Raw genomic sequence first — 24,342 nt, 5'->3', positions numbered from 1 at the left:
ACAGCTTCATTAACAGTGAAGGGAGTTCCATATAGTAGACCGCTTCAAGTCAAACTTAATCCCAATTAAGGGTGAAACTCCATCCTTAACTCACCCTATCACACAAGTCCCTAAACAGTGGGTGATCTTATGGGCCATATGTACTGCAAAAAATCCCCTGCTGTACTAAAGCACAAATGTGTCTGTAAATCTCAGCTTTCTTTTTAACCCGTTTCCTTGTTTTGTCTAGACCAGACCTTTTCTACAATTTAAACAATGTTTTTGTGGCTTATTTTAGCCAATGAAAAGGAGGGGAGGGATGGTGTAATTCAATGCCTAGACGGATTATTAATAGTTTCAGGATAGCAGTTTAACCCTATTATGTAACCCCGACAAGGTGACAATGCAAATGATTTTAATATCAAGGTTCGCTGACTTTCTAACCTAGCTGCATCGTTGCCTTTACAGTGTAATTAAGACGTCACCATTAAGGAATATAATACAGAGACAAGGGAACAGACTATCCAAAATTACAAAGCCCAGTGGGACTAGAGGATTATATTCTTTGTTCTGGTAACTGAATCATTACAGCATTATTTTTAAAACTTATCACTGAGATCACAGAAATCTATGCGTACACTCTAGGTAACCGGGATAATAATTTCCTTCAGCTGTACTCTCCTATTATTCTCACAGGAGACCTTAGGCTGAGTTTTAATGGCATCACTCCTAACAATAAAATAAACCATTTGTCAGATATGACAGTGCTTTTCCAGTATGAGGAATTAAACTAAAATATAAACAAACACGAATAACTTAAGTTGTCCCTTGTATTTTCCATCACAGAAAGACCCCTTTCCCACAACAGTGGGTCATTATTTGCAATTTTTAAAAATATAATGGATGTAGCTGTAATATTTCTCATTTGTTTTGAGTAATAAACAAGTCAGAGATCTCTGGTATGCAGGAAGTCAAACGCTACACCGATAGTTGTCAAAGGCTTAATTAACAGCTATATCTTTTAAAGGGCACAGTTTATTACATGGTACCAGCTAATGAGGAAGATGTGTCGTCTTGATGCTTCCCCCCCCCCTTTGGTCTTGAACCTTTTAGTAGGCCAAGGTTGGTCTGCAACACCTAGTTAAGCATTAAAATAGACTCAAAGTCTTATCATAAAACTTACAAAACCAACAGGCTGAAGTGGATGGATAATTGTATCAACATAACATCACGGCCGTCCAAAACATTGAGAAGCTAGCGGCTGCATATGAGCAGAAACATCCCTACAGCTAGGGATGGATTCTGGTTACTTCAGGGGCTATGGCGTGTTTAACAGGCGGGTCTGCGCTCAAGATTATGTTGATCAATGGCAGCAAAACTTACAAATGACAACTTATACTAGCAAGGAGTGCACAGACGACTAACATCAGATAGATATATGCATTGGTATTTGACAGCAATAGCACAGAATTTATTATGTATAAAATTGTTTGCGTAGCCATTTGTTTTCGTAGGTCAGAAGTTTTGAAACAGGGTTTTAATGGAGGAACATCAGCTTCAAGTTGAAAGGCTTCAAGGGGGGAAAAAGACCCTCTGCAACATGAAATGCTATTATGTACCTAATGAGGGAGGATTTTTTTTTAAGTCAGCCACACAAGTTGAGTTTATCAAAGCACATGTATAAATAACAACCAGTGATTCAAACTCTCCTACAATGAAATGCAAGGAGAAAATGGAGCAAGCTTTTCACTTGTACCCTTCACAAAATAGCTTTGGCTGCACTGATCTTTGCAGCTCAGAGATTGACAATCAATATATTGTTATCAACACACATCAATGCAAACAAAAGCATCCATGTCCTTTATCCACCTCTTTAAATCATTTTTTACATCAAAGAGAGAATCAGAATGGTAGTATTAATAAGCATGTGTACTGCAGTAATGAGACCTAAATTGCTTAAAACCTCTACAATCAGGTTGTCCCTTTCCACTACAAATTTACATGGCATTTTAAATCAGGCGCTTTTTTTGATAAAACTAGAGGGGTCATTTTTTGAGGGACAGACTGATCACCTTTCTGGTGGGTTGCATCTGCTAGATAATATCCATGAGGTCTAGGAACTTTTTGATTCCCTTTTTAACAAAAAAAACCAAAATACTGAAATATCGAGTCTTTTTTTAAAAGGAATACTTAAAAGAATGGGTTACATCATGAGTAAAAAAGAAACTGCAGTTTGAAAAGGCACCAAGGGAAAAAAAATCAAGCTAATCAAAGTTAAAATAAAGTCTCCCTCTCCCTCTCTTTCTGTCTCTCCCAAGACTACTGTCTATAACATGTTGTTCCTTATAGAAAGTGGGATATGGTGGCATTTGCTTGATTAACTTGCTCGACAAAAGTGACAGCTGCTGAGGGTGTATGTAGATAAGCCGCACAGCGCAGTTCCGCCTTTGTACATCTGTCAGCAAAAAAGGAATACTAAAGAGTGAAAAGAGGCAAATTGGTCCCAAAAGGCAACCTATTCAACTTAGGAGGTTTGCTCTATTCAAGCACTCGCTGTGAAACTCAAGTACTAGGTAGCTTATTCAATTTCATTCACTCTTTAGAATGAGCCCACAAGTGTTTAATTTCTTATGCTAGCGAATAAAAGGATGAAGGGAACTTGCCTATTTAAAAAAAAAACAAAAAAACAAAACAAAAACCCAAAACTATTATTATTAGTGGAAGCATTAATTGTTAAGATTTGCTGATCATTGCCCACCACAACATGAGCTCACTGCTAGTTTTCTTAGATATTGCTGCTATTAAATCATAATGATATGTAACAGAGTCAATGTCTCGCTGGCTTGTTTTAGGAGAAATCCGAAATCTGAAGGCACATGTTTATCCATGGTGTATCAACTAGATAGATGCAAGAGAGAACTCTAGTTTAACAAAGCCGTGTATGTGTGTGATCGATTCAAATGAGAAGCAAGCTTTCAAAAGGGCAGGGCATGTAACCTGCAGAAATTCAGGGTCTGCCCCATCAATCTGTGTACTTGCCTGTCAGGTAGGAGATGAGCTCTTTAAAATTCCCATCTAAGTGAGCAGCTCTAGGCCTATACTTATGTGGCTCCAGAACCAGATTGCTTTAACTCGGGAGGATCATCTTACTTTAACAATAATTTTTTTTTCCTACTAAAAGGAAAAAAAGTCCCACTTTCATTACTTTCCCACTAATCATCCTTTAATGGAGGAGATTATATTTAAATCCATATTCCAGAAACACCATAGGCTCTGGACATCTTGCACATAGACTTGTATTGTGCCTTTGTGTTTCCATTTTGTGTGACATTAGGAAAATGCTCACCGCTTTGCAATACAAGGGCATCCTCTTTGACTCTGCCCATCAAAGATGTAAGGAGTTTCAGTACACAAATTGCCTCCTATATATTCCTGTTGGTGAAGCTGAGCCACATTGTGTTGGGGGAAGGGATATTTAAACCCCCACCATCACCACAATGGTGCACCCAAGTATATTAGCTGTTAAGATTTACTAATGAATGCTTGTAACAAGCAAATACAGATAGTTCTTGTAGAAATTTATTTCCACCATAGGAATAATTGGCAATATATGGTTCGGGTGGGGGACAAAACATGTCCCTGGAATCCTGAAGCAATATTTTTAGACACACACAACAGTGGCAATTGGAATCGGTCCCACAGAACTCAAAGGAAAGTCATTTGAGTAGAAAATATAAAAAGAATTATTAGGGTAAGATCTGGGACAGAGTTGAAGTGTACAAAACCCAACTCTGCTTGTCCCTCAGTAGAATCTGAAAACCCTTTTACTTTGCCCCACAGATGGGAGCCGCTGAGAACCATGCCTGCCCCTATTTACATATCCCCACTTTAGGTTGCATTTATTGGTCATGCTAGAGAATGAGACCGAGAGAGAACTTAAGAACTAGCAGGGTATCACTGACACTGTGCCATTTCTTACACTGTTGATAGCCTAGGTCTTTTCATGGGTGCCCACCCTGCACCACATATATCAGGACATCATAAGAAGAGATGTTGTTTTTAAAAAAAACCTGGGAGTTCATTCTGTAAGTTTCAACAAGTTTCTGATCTTGGTATCCTTCCTGCAAATGCTGAACAAGGCAAAGCTGAAGGTCGGACCAGAACCAACGGGTTGAAATTAAATCAAAAGAGTTTCCATCTAGACAAAAGAGTTTCCATCTAGACAAAAGAGTTTCCGTCTAGATATTAGGAAGAATTTTCTAACAGAGTGGTAGCTGTGAATTTCCTGCATTGTGTAGGGGGTTGGACTAGATGACCCTGGTGGCCCCTTCCAACTCTATGATTCTCTGATTTTATTATTCTATATACTAGTCCTCTATTCATTAGTGACACATTCACATATTCATCAACGAAGCTTTCTGCATGCATTTTACAAAATATTGTCCATGAAATGTTGCCTTCAATTAACATGCTAAAGTGCACACACCATTCCACTTTTCGGTTATTAAAAAAATATTCAAGGAACTCAACGAAATATTCAAGTACTAAAACAAATACTTCAAAAATTATTACATAATTAATAAATCTGAATAATCTGAAACTGCCTAAATAGCAGCGATCTTAACACAACAGGCAACAGAAATCTAAAGTACAAATAAAACCACATTGAACCATGGGGGGGGGGGAACCCTCAGCTCAGAGCCAATAAGAATACTTGGAAGGCTTTAAGAGAGGAGTAGGCATGTTCATGGAGGATAGGGCTATCCATGGCCACTAGTCAAAATGAATACTAGTCATGATGCAAACCTATTCTCTACAGTATCAGAGGAGAATGCCCATTATATTAGGTGCTGTGAAACAGAGGCAGAATGAGGCTCCAGAAGATTTTTGTTCGGGCATATATATTTATAACATTTGATATTTTAAATTCTCAGTAGAATGAGAGCTGGAAGCATCAAATATAGTGCCATTTTAGTTATCATGCCCAATGTATAGCAAAACTCTCCTATGGCGTAGTTGGCTGCTCGTGCGTAACATACATGAGAGCAATATGCAGAACCTTCCCTGATTTGCTTAGGTAAATCAGTGCCTCTGATTCATAAAATTTTGCCATCCAGTAGTGCAGATGTCTTTTCTTTTATTCTGGAAAACAAAACAAAAATGATACAGAAACAGTGAATTCTTATGATTACAAAGCCCATACCACATTCTATTTACATACTCCTGTTATGCAGAGGTAGCTTGCCTTGGGGATCTGAGGTCTGCTCCCTTCCAATTCCAGATGAGCTCCTATTTAAATTATTCCTGCCATCAGATATTGAGCATGAAACAGCCAGGTGAGTCAATGTAATAACATGAGGAGGAGTTGACCACTCCAGAATCTGTTGAACACTGACTTTGCAAAAAAATTAATGAATTTTAAGAGCATGCATTCTAGCATCATGCTTAAAAACTACAGCAATATCACTATTAAGTATACAACAGTCATTTTTAAGCAAAAGGATTTGTGCCTTTGGCATGTTTATCTAACATAGAGGCCCACTTAGTTATTTAAAACCATTGTCAGTATGAATGAATAGGAGCCAGTGTGGTGTAGTGGTTAAGAGCAGTGGTTTGGAGCGGTGGAGTCTGATCTGGAGAACCGGGTTTGATTCCCCACTCCTCCACATGAGCGGCGGAGGCTAATCTGGTGAACTAGATTTGTTTTCCCACTCATGAAGTGGGGAAGCCAGCTGGGTGACCTTGGGCAAGTCACTCTCTCTCAGCCTCACCTACCTCACAGGGTGTCTGTTGTGGGAAGGGGAAGGGGAGGTGATTATAAGCCGGTTTGATTCTGCCTTAAGTGGTAGAGAAAGTCGGCATATAAAAACCAACTCTTCCTCTACTCTCAAGGCATAATCTCACATGGTATGAAACATGGGAAGCCGTAACCCATCCACCGTCCCTAGGATTCTTCACATTTATATATCAACTTTCCTTCAAGGAAGTTTAGAGTGTTATATATGGAAGGGGCTATTCCCTTCCCCACCCCAGAACCCTCTGAGGTAGGTCAGACGAGAATTATTGGCTTGAGGCTACTCGTTGAGTTTCATGGCCTAACCAGGGATTCAAAATGCAGGTATCCCTTAAAATTGTCCAACGCTGTAACCACTACACCATACTGGCTCTCATGCATTTTTGTAACTTCATCAGAAAGGGCAAACTTCAAAAGCTGCGTACATGGATTGAGCAAAGGAACCATGAGAGTGTAGCACTGAAGTGCACTGTCAATAGTCATCTGCTGAGGAAGTGAATCTAATGTTCTCCAATGGCAAATTTATATTAACATGAAGAACACCAGCAGATCTCGCTGCCTTTGGGCAGGATTCTCTCCTGCCTGCGTCTCTATTCATCGCAGCTGAGCCAAATGAAAACGAAGTAGACGAATTAAGTGGGGAACGAATGTCATACGTAGGTCTGGGGCTTATTTCTTACTTACTCTATTGAAGGAGGGGAGAGAGGCCTGCTGTTCAGTAGCAAATTCACCTTTCAAAACCCTAAAGGGCTGTGATCGTCTGTGAGCACATTCCCCCTTTTGTTCCTCTCCTTGACTAGTGTAGCTATTATCCTGGGTGTTGCCAAAATTGCCTCACGCCATTGAATCCGTTACCTTCAGAACACCTTGAATTCAAAGGTCCATGGCAAAGCCTCTTTTCAATATTTCAAAACAGAGTTTGTAGTCCGGACAAGAGGGAGGGAGGGAGGGAAGGGGAAAGAGAGAAAGGGCGGCCTTGTCTTGGGAGTTTTTCCAGCAAAGAGCTTGCCTCCGTTTATTCTTAACGGGGTTGAGCGGCCCGGGTTCGTTCTGGTTGGAGAGCCAGGGCTGAACTAAGGGGTCATGGGTGTGAGTTACTATGGTTATTGAGCAGCATCACCCGTAGGTTTGCTCTCATGGGCATTAAAGCACATAATAATGGATAGACAACAGTGGTTAAAGCAAGCAGGTAGGATTACTATGTCCTTTTGTCAGAAGTATATAATGTCTTGTAGTCAGTTTTAAAGACTTCTCAACCCTCCCCCCAAATCCACCCAGCAGCCGCCCGCTGAGTAATTTTGTATGCTTAATCTCTAGCCCTTCACTACAAGCTTTCTGCTAATTTGAGGCAAATGGGTATTTTTGACACTAAATAGGGCAGTGAGGAATCCGTGACCTAGAAAAAACTCCATTCCGAGGCAGCGAGAGGAGAAAAATATTCTTTCAGCGGACTTTGTAAGGCCCTTTTGAATGACACAAAGTAGTTCTGACTCAACCGTGCCGAGCTTCGCCTTAATGGTTTGCGAGCAAGAAAAAAAAAACTTTTGCCGAACATCTTCCCTACACACGCGCACACACACACACGCACACACATTTACTTTAACTTCCCCCCATAAAACTTGTCACTTCAGATTGCCATCAGCCACCACAACAATAATCATTTCATGCTTATTGCTAATTGCAAGCACAGCTGAGGCCCAGCAGGGAGCTCCTTGCAGTCCCAGGCCTTTATACCAGCCTCAATCTGTTGTATGGCACTTGTTCACACACAGGAGAGGGGGGGGGGGAAGCTACCAGCAAAGGCAGAAAGAGGCAGAGTCACAGGTTTCTTGTAATCCCTCTGCTACCCCGCTGACAGCCCAGCCCCATAAGCATTCCTGGTTTTGTCCGCCTCTTTACAAAAGCCGGAGTGACCTTAAGCTACTAGTATGTGGGCTTTTTCTTGGGAAAAAAAAACCCCTGAAGAATACAACTCCTTCAGGTGCATTAAGAAGCGGGGGCTGCATCTGGCTTTATGAGATTCTGTTTGCAGCACCCCTGGAGTGAACCGCAGCTTCCTGTAACATGTAAAATATGAGTGTGAACTCCAGGTTCATGGCAAGAAACAGGAGGTCAGGCTCCCATTCAGAGCCACCGAAAGGAAATGGGGGTTTGCAGATGTTCTGCTGGATGTGTAATAACACCACCTCCCTCAGAGCACAGGAACCCAGCACAGCTTTTCATAAAATGTGCCGTCGCTGCCATCCGTGTGTGTTACTTCGCAGATTTATTCATATCATTTTTTTTCCTTGCGACTCCTATGTTCAGAGACGAGCCCTGCTAGTGCAGCAGTTTTACAGACCGCTGACATTTTTGCAGGTTCCTAAAAAAATTTTTTAAAAAAACTTGAACCACCTGGGTTCTCACTGAGGCAAAGATTTCAGGATACAAGGATATATATTTTTTGATACCTTCTCAGGAGAGAATCCCAGAAATGGCCCCAGCCTGGACTAAATAAAGCTGACTTTTACGAGGTGATATACTGGACACTTGAACAACATAAAGCACTGTATGGATCTCACAATTGGGTATGGTGGCAGACTTTCTAAGCAGCTGCTTCAGCTGTGTCCTTAATGGAAATTTCTGCCATGTTGATGATAATGTTGAACACCACAGGCTGAAAAAAAATCACTTGCTAATTCCTGCATATCAAGCTGTTGCTAAAGGCACATCTACAGACGCAAGTTAGAAAGTTGGCAATCCTGCCCCGGGGTGATCACAAAGATCACTAGCAGGTGAAAAAAGCATGTCTGTAAAGCGGCTCAAGAAAGTACCAAATTATCCAATGAAGTAAAGACCATGTTGTGTGGATAACAGGAATAGGGGGAAAGCTACGGTATATGGAGAAAGTCTGGTTAGAATCCATTTAGGTTCTTACTAGGAGAGTCCGAATGTTCATTTTCTTCCCCAATATCCTCCTTAGACATGTTTACAAAGCAGAGAGGAAACTAGGAGTCTAAGGATTTATGGACTGAAGAAGCCAAGAAAGAGCTAATAACTTTCAGACACTCTTGCCTGGATACCAGACATTGTGAAGGCAGTTCTTAGACTGAAGGCTGTTTCAAATGTGATGAATTTCCTACGGGGATAGCTCTTCCATATTGGAAAGAACCATACAAATTACATGTTAGTCGCCACATGGGGCAACGGAACACGCATCCTTTTCATGCAGACTTGGTGGGAAGCTGTGATTGGCTCTGGCTCCCCAGAATGTGTACACCACAAATTTAGGCAATAAAATACAGGAGGTCCGTGCACAGCTACAATCACTTTGCACACTGTGTCCGGCAGTGGTACAGGAAATTCATCTGATGTCATCCTATCTAGCAGCTAGAAATTTAGACAGCCCTGGAACTTGTGAGGTCACAGTAAAGGAAAGGCTCTGAACGTTTGTCTTGGCAGTGAACAATCACAACACATCCCTACACACACAAGCCCCTTTAGGGTGACTCACATATTACCCAGCAAAAACTGGCCACTGAGTGTTAATAGGTGCAACACCCAATCCTGATTATCTAACAAGTCAAGAGTACATGACTACAATATACATTTTCAGATACTTTCATGGGTTAAATTTTCAGATTTGCACTTCAAAGATGTTTAATGTACACCTAAGGAGCCCCGTGGCGCAGAGTGGTCAGCTGCAGAACTCCAGTCAAAAGCTCTGCTCACGACCTGAGTTTGATCCCAACAGAAGTTGGGTTCAGGTAGCCGGCTCAAGGTTGACTCAGCCTTCCATCCTTCCGAAGTTGGCAAAATGAGGACCCAGCTTGCTGGGGGTAAAGGGAAGATGACTGGGGAAGGCACTGGCAAACCATCCCATAAACAAAGTCTGCCTAGTAAATGTCGGGATGTGACATCACCCCATGGGTCAGGAATGACTCGGTGCTTGCACAGGGGGCCTTTACCTTTTTTAAGAACCATAATGTATGAAGCAGTCTTCAGGTCTGAGGACATGCGGAGAAGAAGGTTCAGGTGCATTGATAGCCCTAATTTTTTAGAAAACAAAAATGTCCCCATTTTAATGGCAGCAAGGAGAACAGGTTTTTTGGTTTTGGTTTTTTAACTGAAAACAGTGAAAATGTCGAAGACGGAAAACAATTGAGAAACCCGTTTATTTGAGAGATCTGTATCCCACGATGCCTGTCCTCTCTTTGCTTTATCAGCCGAGAAGAAAATGCTCATTTCAAATGAGCAGGGAAATTATTTATGACAAAGCTAAAGGCATTTGTTCTTTACTACGGCGACAGACTGTGGCTCAGTTATGGAGCATCTGCTTTGTATGCAGAAGGTTCCATGCTCAGTCTCTGGTTAGAGGATCTCTCATGTAATAGGTGTTGGGAAAGACCTATACTTGCCCGAAGAGACACCGTCAGGCGGAGTAGACCGTTCTGAGCTTAGATGGTCTCACGCAGCTTCATGCATTCAATGGCAATAGGGCTCCATTGACACAACCGTACTGAAACGAAGCATCCTTTGTCTAAGGAACCGAGGGGGGCTTTCTTGATTGCCTACATATGGTAAAAAGAAGAAGAGTTGGTTTTTATATGCTGACTTTCTCTACCACTTAAGGGAGACTCAAACTGGCTTACAATCACCTTCCCCTCCCCACAACAGACACCCTGTGAGGTAGGTGGGGCTGAGAGAGCGCTAACAGAGCTGTAAGGTCACCCAGCTGGCTTCGTGTGTAGGAGTGGGGAAACAAACGCAGTTCACCAGATTAGCATCCGCCGCTCATGAGGAGGAGTGGGGAATCAAACCTGGTTCTCCAGGATCAGAGTCCACCGCGCCAAACTACCATACTTAACCACTACACCATGCTGGTGTAGGTCATTTAAGGTCATTTAATGCTTTTTTAAAGGGAAAGTTAAACATTTTGGAGCTCAGAGTTTTTGTAGACTTTTTAAAAAATTACCTACAAAATCTATATCCCACCTTTCTGCCCTTACAAGGGCCGCCGTGAGTACTATAAAAACCTCCAAAACTTTCCGATGCTGTTGCTACCGATTTTTCTCAGCAGTGTCGTCCATGAAGGCGTAATAACCGAAATGGCTGCATACCACCTTGTGTGGGTGTCATCACTGTGAAAAGACCAAAGTCAGGAGGTTCAGATCACCTTAAGCCTTCCCTGTTTGCTCAGTACCCCCCTGATCCTATGAATTGCAGCACTCCCTGCGGCAGCTTACAGGATGCAGCATGAAGAGCCTACTTGTAGCACGAAGATCATTTGTCCCCTGCACTGACACAACATCACATGGACTTTTTTTTTCCTTGCCATAATAACCACAGAAGCTGGCGCAATTTAAGATTACCTAAGACGGCAGTTACTGGCTTGAGCAATCTTTATTTCATAGCTACTGCTCAAAGCTGTTTTGTATTATCATGCACCATATTATACATGTTAGACAATGTTATAATGTTACGGTGTTACAATGTTACAACGGAGTGGTGGAGTCTGATCTGGAGAACCAGGTTTGATTCCTCACTCCTCCACATGAGCTGCTGAGGCTAATCTGGTGAGCTGGATTTATTTCCCCGCTCCTACACATGAAGCCAGCTGGGTGACCTTGGGCTAGTCACACTCTCTCAGCCCCACCTACCTGACAGGGTGTCTGTTTTTTTATGCTTTTATTATATTTATATAGGGTACAGAAGGAAAAAAGGGAGGAGGGGAAAAATCCACTTCCATCTGCAATAGGAGGTGTTTTCTTTGATTGGTATTATACATTCCAAAAACAAATTTGATACTTATTACAGTTAGTTCGATATACTAGTTTTCATCGTAATCTTATTCAATTAAAAGATTATAAAAAATCAGATAAACGTATTGAGTGTATTCTTGAACATGAAGGACAGCCACTAATGTAAAAAAAGAGTAACACAATAAATGTACCGTGGCTATCATTTCTCTAAAAAATTACTCATTATATAAGTAAGTCAAATATAATCTTAAATATGGAAAACATCTACTCATCTACTCATATAAAAAGGAATAAGGCTAAGTCTAAATATTTAGAGACATATAAGTATGCCATGGTAGCCATTTCTCATAGAATTGTTCTACAGATTGTTTATCAACTGGATCCATCAGATAGGTCATTTTGGTCATATTTACATATTCTGACCTCTTTTCTTTCCATTCGTCAACTTCTGGTAAGCTCTTTTGTCTCCATCTCCTCGCAAACACCACTCTCGCTGCTGTTGTAGCATATTTGAATAAGTCTTTGAATTTCGCTGGTAAATCTGATGGTGTTATACTTAACAAAAAAGCTTTTGGGTCCAGACTAAGTTTTAGATTGAGCATTGTCTGTATTTCACCACGAATCTTTTTCCAACACACCTGTAAAGTTGGACATGTCTACCAAACATGAAAGAAGGAACCGTCTGTCTCCCGGCATTTCCAACATGCCCCATCCTTCTTGTTCTTTTGTTCCATACAGGAAATCACATTGGGGGTAATATACCATCTGTAATACATCTTATACCAGTTTTCTTTTACTTCCTGACTTGCTGTGTATTTTAGTTCTTGCGTACACAGTTTTTCCCAAGTTTCCATAGTTATCATTTCACCAAAGTTTTGCATCCATTTTATCATATTAGTTTTAACCTGTATGGTTTCTGAATCGTATTTCAGTAACAGCTTATAAATTTTCCCCAAAAGGTGCAGATTATTCTTGGTTATAATGGTTTCAAATTCTGTTAGATCTCTTATATCTCCAATTTTTAGACAATCTTGTTTAAGACAGGATCTTAATTGAAGATATGTCAGCCAGTTGATATTCTTATATTCTTTTTGGAGAACTTGAAAACATTTGATCTCCCCTTCAGAATTCATCAATTCTTGATGTTAAGTAAGGCACATTAGGCACAACATCGTCTAGATGTCCTTCCGTTGGGGACATTATTGGTGGCGGAGAAGGACTTATTCTTTTTTTATACTTATTCCAAACATTTAAAAGTGCTGGCTTGATATCACAATCTTCTGATATTTTTCCTGCTTGGGTGTGGGATTTCAAATTCCATAACACCTTATGGAAACCTCATTGTCAATCTACTCTTTCCAGTATAATATTTCTGTTCTTTGGTTGTTTAATCCAGTCCGTAATCCATGTTAGACATGCTGCGTGGTAGTACAGTTTAAGATTTGGTAACGCTAATCCGCCTCTTTTCTTGTCATCTTGCAATACTTTGAATCTTACTCTTGTTTTTCCCATTCCAAACAAAATGGTTTAACTGTCTTTGCCATCCTGGAACTGGATTTGTTTCCCCACTCTCCTACACGTGAAGCCAGCTGGGTGACCTTGGGATAGTCACAACTCTCTTAGAGCTCTCTCATCCCCACCTACCTCACAGGGCGTCTGTTGTGGGGAGGGGAAGGGAAGGTCATTCTAAGCCGGTTTGATTCTTCCTTAAGTGGTAGAGAAAGTCAGCATATAAAAACCAACTCTTCTTCTTTTCCAAAACATGCCACAGGGGGGCTCCTAATGGGCCATGGTAACCTGTACAATATGCCTTTGTAGGAAATCCTCTATCTTCCTGAACAAGGAGGGATCAACCATACTTACCACAGAGAAATTCTGAGAAAAATGTTGCCACTAACATCTGCAAGGGTTGAAGTTTTGTTAGGAAATAATTTTCTTATGTGGAATAAGATCCACAGCCATAAGGATCCAAATGCAAGCTCCTGGAAGCTCAGAACATGAAAAATCCCCTGTGTGAAGCTGCCTTTCTGTGTTTAAGAATCTATAAGCCACTTTAGAGAAAGGCCTCCAAAGGAGGGAACAGTAAAATCACAACATCAGGATAAAACACCAGGATACGAACAAATAAATAAAACCAGCAGAACAGCAACCAAACTCCAACAGACTTAGATAAGGGCATTAACAGTGCAATCCTATGCAGAGCTACTCCAGTCTAAGACCATTAAAATAAATGGGCTTAGACTGGAGTGACTGTCCTTAGGATTCGACTGAAAATACGGCAACACAATATAAACATCAATCGAAACTTCCGGTGCTGAGCTGGGCTGAGTGCTGCGTCTTCCCAGGGGCTCCTGGGGAGTATCCAAGTTTGCGTGTGATTTGGGGTGTTTTATTGCACCCCAACCCAGCCCTTGCAAGTGGGCTGAGAGGCAGGAATTCCCTGCAGCCATATATGCGGTTTGACCTCCTGAATACTCTGAGGTAGCTTTAATAAGCCCCCCGGAGTTTCAGACGTTTGGTCCCGTGGGCACGAAGGGATTGAAATCGCCAGCGCGCAACTTCGGCTTTAGACTCTACCCTCCAGCACCCTATAAACATCATAAGGACTACATTAAGATTAAAGCCTCACCTCCGGGCGCCCAAGTGAGTAGATAAGAATCCTTCGTCTTTCACTGGCGTCATCGAATAACAGGGGGTTGAAGAAAATATTCCTGGTAACCGTTTTTCTCCCTTAATTGAACTGGATGATTTTGTTGTATGAGATCCATCAGATAAAGCAGCAGGAGCCTTATCAAACTGATCAACTTAAATTAAAACAACGAGCTTGAATGATTGATGTAAGATCTGCCAATCCGACGCGTTCTTAAAGGAAGGGGAGGGAGGAACTTTTGAGAAGTTACATGAGGAAAAAAAGGTCCTCCAGCCACGTGTACAACAAAGAGGATCCTTTGACCGGAAGACTCTGTGCTTTACCTCTCCACTGCTCTACAAATCAACAGGAAGAAGGTCGTAAGACCGGAAATTCGTCTTACTCGTGTTACACCAAAACCACTCCTGAAGGTAATAACCATAGAGAAGAGACGATAGAAGGTCTACGATTAGGTAATCCCTGGAATACTTCCTGGCTCAGCCGATCTAGAGCGTCTGGTAAAACTCGTTGGTATTTTTAACTTTAAAAAGTTTTTTTAAGTTTAAATACTTATTTTTTCAACCCGAAAAAGATATTAAGTTGGACAATAAAGTATTCTCTATTAACTACATGCTGGACTCCTGCTAGATGACCATCAAATGTTTAATAAAGTTACATACTCTGGAGCCTCTCCCTGATCTGGCTAAATACATAGCCCTGCTCTTATGAAATCAAAGGGAATTCTACTGAATTCAATCATGGAAAAAAAAGTACAGGACATGTTTGCTAAATATTCTGAGGCGACAATTAAACAATTAAAACAGATTTCTACACAGATGGCTCAATTGATTTCAGTGATGATGACTCTTGACCAATCATCACTGGTATGTAATCAGAAGTTGAATCTGGTTACAGAAGACATAAAAGTCTTGAAAATTCAAATGATGACTACAAATATGGATATACAAGCAATGGATTCTTCTGCCCAAAAAGTCACGGAAGAATATCAGGATATAAAGAAGAAGACAGAAGTTCAAGAAAGTAACCAGCCGGCGACAAAGAGACCAGACATACAAGAAATGGACTTTTCATTTAAAAAAGACATGGAAGGACGTGTGGATACAAGGAAGAAGAGAGCAGATCAAGGAACACAGATTGAAGCCACGATGGGGATTAAGCCCAGAAAGAATTATTTTTGGATATGCACCTTGCCTGAGGAAATGAGAGAAAACAAAGAAATCTTGTTCCCATACCTGACTGACTTATTTCAGTTACAGAAGGAAGTATTAGACCATGGTTAAAGGATTGACTTAAATATGATTGCTGGATTGGAAGGCTTTGACAGTGTGGACGGGTGGCATGGCTATTTTAAATTTATGTTAAATGGAAAGGGACAAAGGTTTCAGAATAAAGGGATTAAATCATTTTAACGCTAGAACTGGTGGAGTTGGAGAAACTGGGGAAAAGGGGAGTATTGAAGGAATCATTGTGATAATGTACAAGATCTGGGAATAATGGAAGGCTACTTTTTATTGTGATCCAGAATGTAAAACTTTATAAAACATGAAACTTTAGAATGAAATTAATGCTAGGATCAGTATATGTTAACGAAGGCTAATAATACTTTATTAAGAGGTAGATGGAGGTGATGGGGAAGTTGTCATATTTTTTATGTTTAATGGTAATTAAGACAACAATCAATATAATTGCGATTGTGATATTATTTTTACGCTGTTGTCAAAATTATGGAGAATTTATAGCTTTAAAAAATCAATAAAAATTTATAAAAAAAAAAAACAATATAAACATCAATCCATCCACATTTTGCAGAACAGTTTTAAAACTGATTTAGAAAATGGCCTACTAATCACTTAAGGTATTCCTCTGCAAAGGCTGTCTCTCAGGTTGCCATTGCCTGACCACGAAAGCCGGGGGGGGGGGCATGCACAGAGAAGTCCTCTGATGCAGATTTTAAAGACTAAGCAAATTCATACGGAAGGTGGTCCATCAAGTGCCATATTACCGAGGCATTTGGGGCACTTAACAATCAAAACCAGGACCTAGTCTTTGTCTAGTATGTATTATATCACTCCTTACACTCATGTGCCTATTACTGTAGCTGCACATTTTAATGCCACAGATTTAACTACTATAATTCACCAAGAAATTAATTTTGACAGGGATCTTCTGTGTTCAAACTTGAAAAGTGTATCAGGCAACAAAGTTATATAAATAGTATTTTACTATGAACGGAGGAAAAGCTCGAAAGTCTTTAGAAGTACCACCAGTTCGTCCAAGCCGAATACATTCAAGATAAACGCCAAAGAGCAGGAAAGAAAACATGGTGATCGCTTTAATCCCTGAAAATCTTTGTGGCCATGGGCAACTTGCATCACTTTAGCTGTCCTCGAGACTGAAAAGGCCACGGGGTTATGTGGGTGGAAAAGAACAAGTGGCATGTATTAAGCAGGAGGCCCTCAATACCTTGGGATGCAAAGCCCAAACGATAAATATTTATGAGGCAGCCTGTGCCCAAAAGCCTCTGAGAGAAAGGGGACATTCTGCATGTGACAGTCTGAAAAAAGGCAGAGCTGAGTAATTTAGAGTAAGTTACAGCGCGAAAAACTCACCCTCCTGAATGGGTGTGCAAGTCTAATAAGGAAAGTGGAGAACTGCCGGACGACATAAGCTGTCAAAACCCTACTCAGCTGCCCCAGGGATCCTGTTGTGAACTTGGCAGCCAAGGAAGTTCTGCGGCACTACTCAAAAAAGGAAGTCCACGGCCAGGGCTCACTAGCCGATCTCACCCCGCACCAGTGACAAGCCAGCTGAACAGCCGAGAGGCAAGCAGGTATCGAGCAACTGAACCTTTTCCCGGGATGAAGGTGCTTCTCTTGCAGCTTTGAAGGTATGAGGAGGCTTGTCAGCAGGGAAAAAAGTCAGCCATCCTCAATCGGAGGGTGCCAAAACCAGTACGATTCTATGAACTTGTCTCACTTCCTCACCACCATGGAGTGTCGACAAGCAAAACCGTACGCCAAATTAGATTTGAAAAGCAGGGGAGGGCGAGCAGAGCCGCTGGCAGTAGAGGAGTACATCTTCCAAACATCACTTCTGACCTGTACTCCCCTCCCACAGCTGCTGCAGAAACATGTCAGAGATGCCTGGCAGTGGAAAAGCATCTGGGGGAGGGGAGTGCGAAGGAAAGGAGGGGGGCAGTGGAAGAGTTGAGCACCCATCCCCTGCCTACTACTGCCCCCAACAGGTTTTCAGTGTTCAGCAGAGATGTAGGTTCTAAGACCAAGAACCACCACATCATGGTGTGGGTCCACATCATAGAATGCACGGGTTGCGCAGGTAACGGTATCACTTTCCTCTGGTTAGATCACACAAAGTGATGGTATCGCTTTACTCAGCTCTGGTTAGACCTCACCTAGAGTACTGTGTTCAGTTTGGGACAACGCAATTTAAGAAGGATGTAGACAAGATGGAACATGCCCAGAGGAGGGCAATAAAGATGATGAGGGGTCTGGAGACCAAGTCCTATGAGGAAAGGTTGAAGGAGCTGGGTATGTTTAACATGAAGAGGAGAAGACTAAGAGGTGATATGATAACCATCTTCAAGTACTTGAAGGGCTGTCATATAGAGGAGGGTGCCGAGTTGTTTTCCGTTGCCTCAGAAGGTCAGACCAGAACCAATGGGTTGAAATTAAATCAAAAGAATTTCCGTCTAGATATTAAGAAGAATTTTCTAACAGTTACAGCGGAACAGGCTTCCTCGGCAGGTGGTAAGCGCTCCTTCCCTGGAGGTTTTTAAGTAGAGGCTAGATGGCCATCTGTCAGCAATGCTGATTCTATGGCCTTAGGCAGATCGTGACAGGGAGGGCATCTTGGCCATCTTCTTGGCATGGAGTAGGGGTCACTGGGGGTGTGGGGGAAGTAGTTGAAAAATTCCTGCATTGTGCAGGGGGTTGGACTAGATCAAAGCTTTTTAAACTGTGGATCGCAATCCCATATAGGGTCGCATAACTGAATGTGCGGGTCGTGAAAATTTTGGCAACAGTAATAGGTTTCTTTATTATTTATTATCAGTAAATGTTTGATTTGTGTACCTATTTTATATACCTATATACCTGAGGTCATGTCAAAATTTCTCAGGCGAAAAGGGATTGCGAGTGGAAAAAGTTTAAGAAGCCCTGGACTAGATGACCCTCGTGGTCCCTTCCAGCTCTATGAGTCTATGATTCTAGGTACTCAAGCACATTATTCTTCCTTGAGAGTGGGTATGTGCAGATGTGCACTCGACACAGGTCACATTTTTATTTTCTTATTTTCTAATTATAACCCAAAAAATAGGGCAAAATGAGTTTGAGAGCTAAAATGTCTCCAGAACTTACTTTTTTGAACCAACATTTGGACACTTAGCTCCCATATTCCCAAATGCTATTTATGGCCATATAAGCAATGAGTCTGCAATCCTTCTGCCCACCGTAAACTTCCTGCTTTGCCCGGATGGGAATCTGAAGTGTCCCAGCTGCAAGGGAAACTGGCTGGTGTGAAGCCAAACCAAAGTCCTCAAGGGTGACCGTGACTCAGCAGTTGGAAGTGAGATCATTTGCTCTATTCCACTGCCGTCTTTAAGGATTTGGAAGGAAAGACAACGATGACTGAATAGAGCCAGCCAGAGGGTAGTTTCGGGTTCCCATATTCTGCTAGCTGCCCAACAGGGTGACTTTGGCGAGCGACACATGGTGGATGGAAGTGGGGGTTAAAATGATGCACTACAAAGCATCACAGAAAGAAATGGTCCATGATAAAAATTTAAGGGGAGGAGGAATCTAGCACCGATTCTTGATCAGGTACTGAAACAACAATGTGTGCCAAGCTGGAAGTCCAGATTCTCTCTGAGTTCATTCTTTCCATAGTCCTATTTCCATCAATGGGCCAGAAAACCAAAGAAAAACAAAAATCAAACCTGAGCGGATGTGAATGTGGACTAGGTTTGAACATGACGCATAATGTGCATGATGTTTGGCATGTTCCTTGGAAAACTCTCACTTCTCTTGCAGCAATGGTACACCAGCACCATGAACATTGTTTGCACCTGGCTGACAGACCGCATGGACCTACAGCTTCACATCTATCAACTAAAAACCCTTATTAGGATAGTAAAGGTAAGTGTTTTTATGTGCTATTTCATTTCTCAAAGGAGAAACAAGAAGTTTTTAAAAAAGTAATGAAAAATCACAAATTCTACTGGATTCTACTGGTATTCTTGGGAAGTAAACATTTATATATGTTTTTACAAAATACAAATATATATAGCTATGTGACATTCATGTGTACACAATGAGGGATGGCTACCACCAGATACACCTTTCCCCAAGCAGCCAAGTAATTATAGTGGTATACCCTTGCATTTGTTCAGGACACCTTCAGAGAAAGTGAAGAGCTGTGGCTCAGGGATAGAGCATCTGCTTGGCATGCAGAAGGTCCCAGGTTCAATCCCCAGCATCTCCAGTTAAAGGGACTAGGCAGTTAGGTGATGTGAAAGACCCCTGCCTGAGACCCTGGAGAGCCGCTGCCAGTCTGAGTAGACAATACTGACTTTGATAGACTGAGGGTCTGATTCAGTATAAGGCAGCTTCGTGTGTTCATGTGAAGTTTTTGCTTCTGACTTTGCTGGATCAAGGGTCATACCAGCTCTCTCTTTACCTCTGTTGTGACTCTCCATCCCATTGCCTGATGCCTTTTTACTTTCCCTCCACCAGATCCCCATATAGCTCTGAACCTAACAAAATTAAACAGAGATGGGATTAGTACCTCTCTATAGAACTCCAGGCTACCCATCCCCCTGGGTCTGCATGTCTTCTCTAAAATAGGTTTTCAGAAGTGTTAAATATTGCCTGAGGGAGTGCAGCAAAACCCAAATGTTCAGGTAAAATATGCCCAAAGTATTAAATGATTAGTAAGCATGGATCCATGATTACTATCTCTGCACTACTGACACATTTGGCTTTCTCAGACATTGCAACTGAATAATTGAATTCCATAATCACGCGATAGCACCGTGTGTTTGATACTGCTTACTGTATGTACTCTGTGTATGCGTACAGGGTACGACATTGTCCATTATGTATAAAAAGCAGATCGACTTCTATTATCCTCACACTGTTGCTGATGTCAATTACTACATTTTCTTTTGGATTTTCACATTTGTAAAAGTGATTCAAGGGGCAGTCCTTACTTTTCTAATTCAAGTTTCAGTGCCTTTGCAATTACCGTAAGAAAAGCATATTAGAATAACTTATTTAGGTAACGGAAATAATTTCTTTTGCAATGGGGGGTTGCAATCTTTCAGACATGACTGCACAGGTGAAATAATGTAACCTGACTGTAGCCTTTTTTCTCGTGTGTGTGTGTGTATTGGACACATGATAATTATTTCAGTGCGAAATCTCAGTGCCTTACATGAAATAATAAGATCACAGGAGGAGGTAAATACATATTTGATCATTTTTGGTTCTCCGCAATACTTTTTGCCGAAGAGGATTAAAACAGTAAAACTGTGAACTCTAAAAATCAAGGCATGAATAAATTACTGAAGGAGCTTTTAATTTTCATAAATATACGCAATAGGTATCAGCACATTATTATTATGTGTTAGTTGGGGGGCACTGAAAAGCATGGCAGATGTCTTTTATGCTATTACTGCTATGTAGCCGCTAAAAAAATTAACAATTTCTCAAGGCATACTAGCTATCCAAAACACCGTTAAACTGTTTCTTGGTGTTAAACGGCACAAGGATTTTACTAATACTTGCTTTTTTTTGCCAGTAATTGTATTCTGTAACATCAAAAAGCTCTAAATCTAATCAAATGCTAGCAAACTGTTTTCTAATTCACTTTCCATGCAGCAAAAAAAAAAAAAACCCTGCCTGTCTGAATTCAAGTGTGGGCAGGACTACACACTACAAGACTAACGTGGGATTTGCTGCCTGTATTGGTCTCATAATGACAATGCAAGAGACCTGGAGTGGAGGAGGGTTGGCGAGTCAGAGTTCGGTGCCCCAGTGTGGTGCCCGTGGGCGCCCACCAAGTGTTTTTAGAGAGTGGGCGGGGCCAGGTGGGGCTATTTTCCCAGCAGGGCTTTTGATTGGCCATTGGAAAGCTGCTCAGCCAATCAAACCTCCAGAGGCCAATCAGAAGCCCTCCAGGGCAAAAATGTCATCTGGCCCTGCCTACTTTCTAAAAACACTTGGTGGGTTCCAGGAAAGGTGTCAGTGAGTGCCACGGCACCCTTGGCCAGCAAGCTGAGGACCCCTGAGTTAGAGGGTTTAGGTACATTTTGTGTGTGTCTGCCATCTATAACTATATATATTGAACACACTTCTGGGCACAGTGGTTAAAATTTTTGGAAATTCCTAGTGCTAGGGTTGGAACTTAAGAGATCTCACATGAACACACATGAAGCTGCCTTCTACTGAATCAGACCCTTGGTCCATCAAAGTCAGTATTGTCTACTCAGACCCGCAGCTGCTCTCCAAGGTCTCAGGTAGGTCTTTCACATCACCTACTTGCCTAGTCTCTTTAACTGGAGATGCCGGGGATTGAACCTGGGACCTTCTGCATGCCAAGCAGAGGCTCTACCACCGAGCCACAGCCCCTCTCATGTATTGCCATGTATTTCTTAAATTGGTGATTAAAACTTCCTTGTTATATATAAAAAAATACCATGTTCTAAAATGGCTTCAACACCACTCATTTGTGCATGAGGTTTCTTCTCCAGCTAGAGATGTTCACACCAAAGGCTTCTTCTGCATGTGTATGCCCTTAACTGGATTGACCCATTGGTAAAATGTTTTATCACTTCCTGTTGAGAAGGGGCTTGGATTCAGAGCCCCTCAGTTCCCTTCCACTTCTCTACAGACAAATGGCACTAAACCAAATATCTGTTAAGAAGCCAAGATTTGACCACTGAGTCCAGTGTCTACTTGTATTCAGAAGTACAATGTTATAATCTTCCAAGTATTCATCACTTGATTTCAGCAGTCCTACTCTAGGAAAAGTGAGTTAAAAATCATGATCCTAAGCGGAGTTATGTCCTTCTAAGTCAACTGAAGTCAATTGGCTGAGAAGGGTGTAGCTCATTTAAGGATTGCACTGGAAGGCTCTTGTGGGGCAAAGTCCTATTTGTGAAAAGAAGAAATCCTATAAATAGGCTTAGTGACATTAATCTCAATTTTGTTTCCTTTCTTAATACCTACCCCTTTTCCTCACAATGTGAACGTCTCCTCCCTAGAAAACATATAGAGATTTTCGATTGCAAGGCGTTCTGGATTCTACCTTGAACAGCAAAACCTATGACACAGTGCGAAACCGGCTGACTGTAGAAGAAGCCACAGCCTCAGTCAGTGAAGGAGGAGGTCTTCAGGGGATCACCATGAAAGACAGCGATGAAGAAGATGAAGAGGATGATTAGCCCCTCCCCCCAAAAAAACTTGGATGTAGCCTGGAAACCAGTGCATGTATCTAGTCTGTTAATTCAGTTAGCCGCATTAGGAAATTTTCTGTCCGCTCTAAATGCCCATGGAAAGTCTACCAATACAATTGCCATTTTAGCTGTGTGGTACTTAAGATTTAGCACCTCTGTTTCGACTCATTGAGTTTCCTAATTTCATATCTATATGTTCATAAGCAATATGGAGCACCATTGTTTAAAAACTGTTAATGGAAAAAAAATCTGCATAGAAAACATGCTAGGTGTGTCCCTGTTATAATTAAAGTAAAAAATGATGCTTCATTAATGTACTGTATATACATTGATGGTAAATTGTTGTGAAGACAAGTGAAACAAGTACTTTCATATCTTTGTTTCTCTCCTGTGGATGCCAACTGCTTCGAAACAGAGCGAGGTGGCTACAAATGACTTTTTTTTTTGGTATATTTTGGGGACAGATGATAAACCAGAAGTCAGAATTATTCCTACTGAATATACCCCAAAGCACCTTCCCTCCAATATATACGGCTAACTTTGTAGAAGTGACATACCATAATAGTCAATCATCTTGCCACAGCAGGTTGACTCCGATCACCTTGTCCACGTTCTCATCCAGAGCAGTTGTTGTATGTCAACATCTCTTCCACTATCTCAATGTTACACTTTTTGTTCTGAGTTCCGATAACTGTGTTTGTAAAAAGAACAACTTTAATTACAATCTTAGACTATACAGATGTGTTTATAATGAGATAACAATAACAATAATAATAACAACGATATCTGAAGATTTCTTTGGGTAGATTGTAACCATAATTTAAATTTCCTTTTGTTTTCACAATGGTTTTTATATCTTGTCATGTACATTGCATTTGGACCAGTAACTTGCATGTCCTTGGGTTCTCCGCCCGCCCCCCACAATTCCCTTCTGGAAGCTTTTCTTTTATGTGTAAAATAGTGGATCCATCTTGCTTTTTTGCCTTATACAAGCCGACAGTTGTAAAAGTGTGAGAACTGTGGCTTCTCAATAAATAACTATTCAGATGTCCTAAGAATAAACACTGGAGTCTTTTTATGTCTGCCTTAGAAAGAGAGAGAAAATACAAAATAAGAGCAAATTTAAAAAAAAACTGTAAGAGACACCCCCCTCCTTCTAGAATAAAGGAATTTTCTTTTCACGTGGATGTTTTTATAGTTTGTTAATTAAAGGGGTTATTTTCTAATTTACTCACAAAAGTCTGGGCTGTAGAGGCATTCTCAGTCCTGCAATCATACATTAGATCACTTGTGGCTGTGACTCTTCTCACACTTGCTTGAGAGTAAGCCTCACCGCACCTGAACAGGATCAGGCCACAAGAGAGGGATTTTCACTCTTTGTCTCAGGAAGCCTCTCAGTCAGAGAAGAAATAATTCAGGCAGCTGAGATGTGAAAAGATATCAAAGGCAGCTACAGTTAGCAAAAGGCTAATATGAAGGCCGACTGGTGCCACGAACTGTCAATAAACACTACTAATCAAGGCCGACATGTAGATTTATACAACAAAACATGGATCCTGCTAGCCAAGTATTGCCTAGTGTGACTGGCAGCAGTTCTCCAAGGTCTCTGAAAGGGGTCTCTCAAGCAGTGTAATCTGAGATCCTTTAACTGACAGCCAATGCCAAGCCATTAATTTGAAATGTTAGCAAGCGGAGGAGGAGGAGG

At 41.3% G+C, this 24,342-nt stretch overlaps 1 protein-coding gene across 18 annotated transcripts in view; it reads left to right on the top strand.

Moving 5' to 3' along the window:
* CADPS (calcium dependent secretion activator) overlaps positions 1–23,772 on the top strand; it is a 460,327-nt gene extending 436,555 nt beyond the window's left edge. For all 18 annotated transcript variants that reach the window (XM_056867190.1, XM_056867189.1, XM_056867199.1 and 15 more), the window contains 2 exons: positions 19,213–19,317; positions 22,446–23,772. In XM_056867190.1, coding sequence (XP_056723168.1) covers positions 19,213–19,317; positions 22,446–22,625 — 285 coding nt within the window. In that variant the 3' untranslated portion in view covers positions 22,626–23,772. The remainder of the gene's footprint in view (positions 1–19,212; positions 19,318–22,445) is intronic.
* The last annotated feature ends 570 nt before the right edge of the window (positions 23,773–24,342 follow it).

Source organism: Euleptes europaea, chromosome 1, assembly GCF_029931775.1.
Source record: "Euleptes europaea isolate rEulEur1 chromosome 1, rEulEur1.hap1, whole genome shotgun sequence".
Classification (NCBI taxonomy): Eukaryota; Metazoa; Chordata; class Lepidosauria; order Squamata; family Sphaerodactylidae; genus Euleptes; species Euleptes europaea.
The sequence above is the reverse complement of the archived record's forward strand: the minus strand, read 5'-3'. Positions and strand labels throughout refer to the sequence as shown.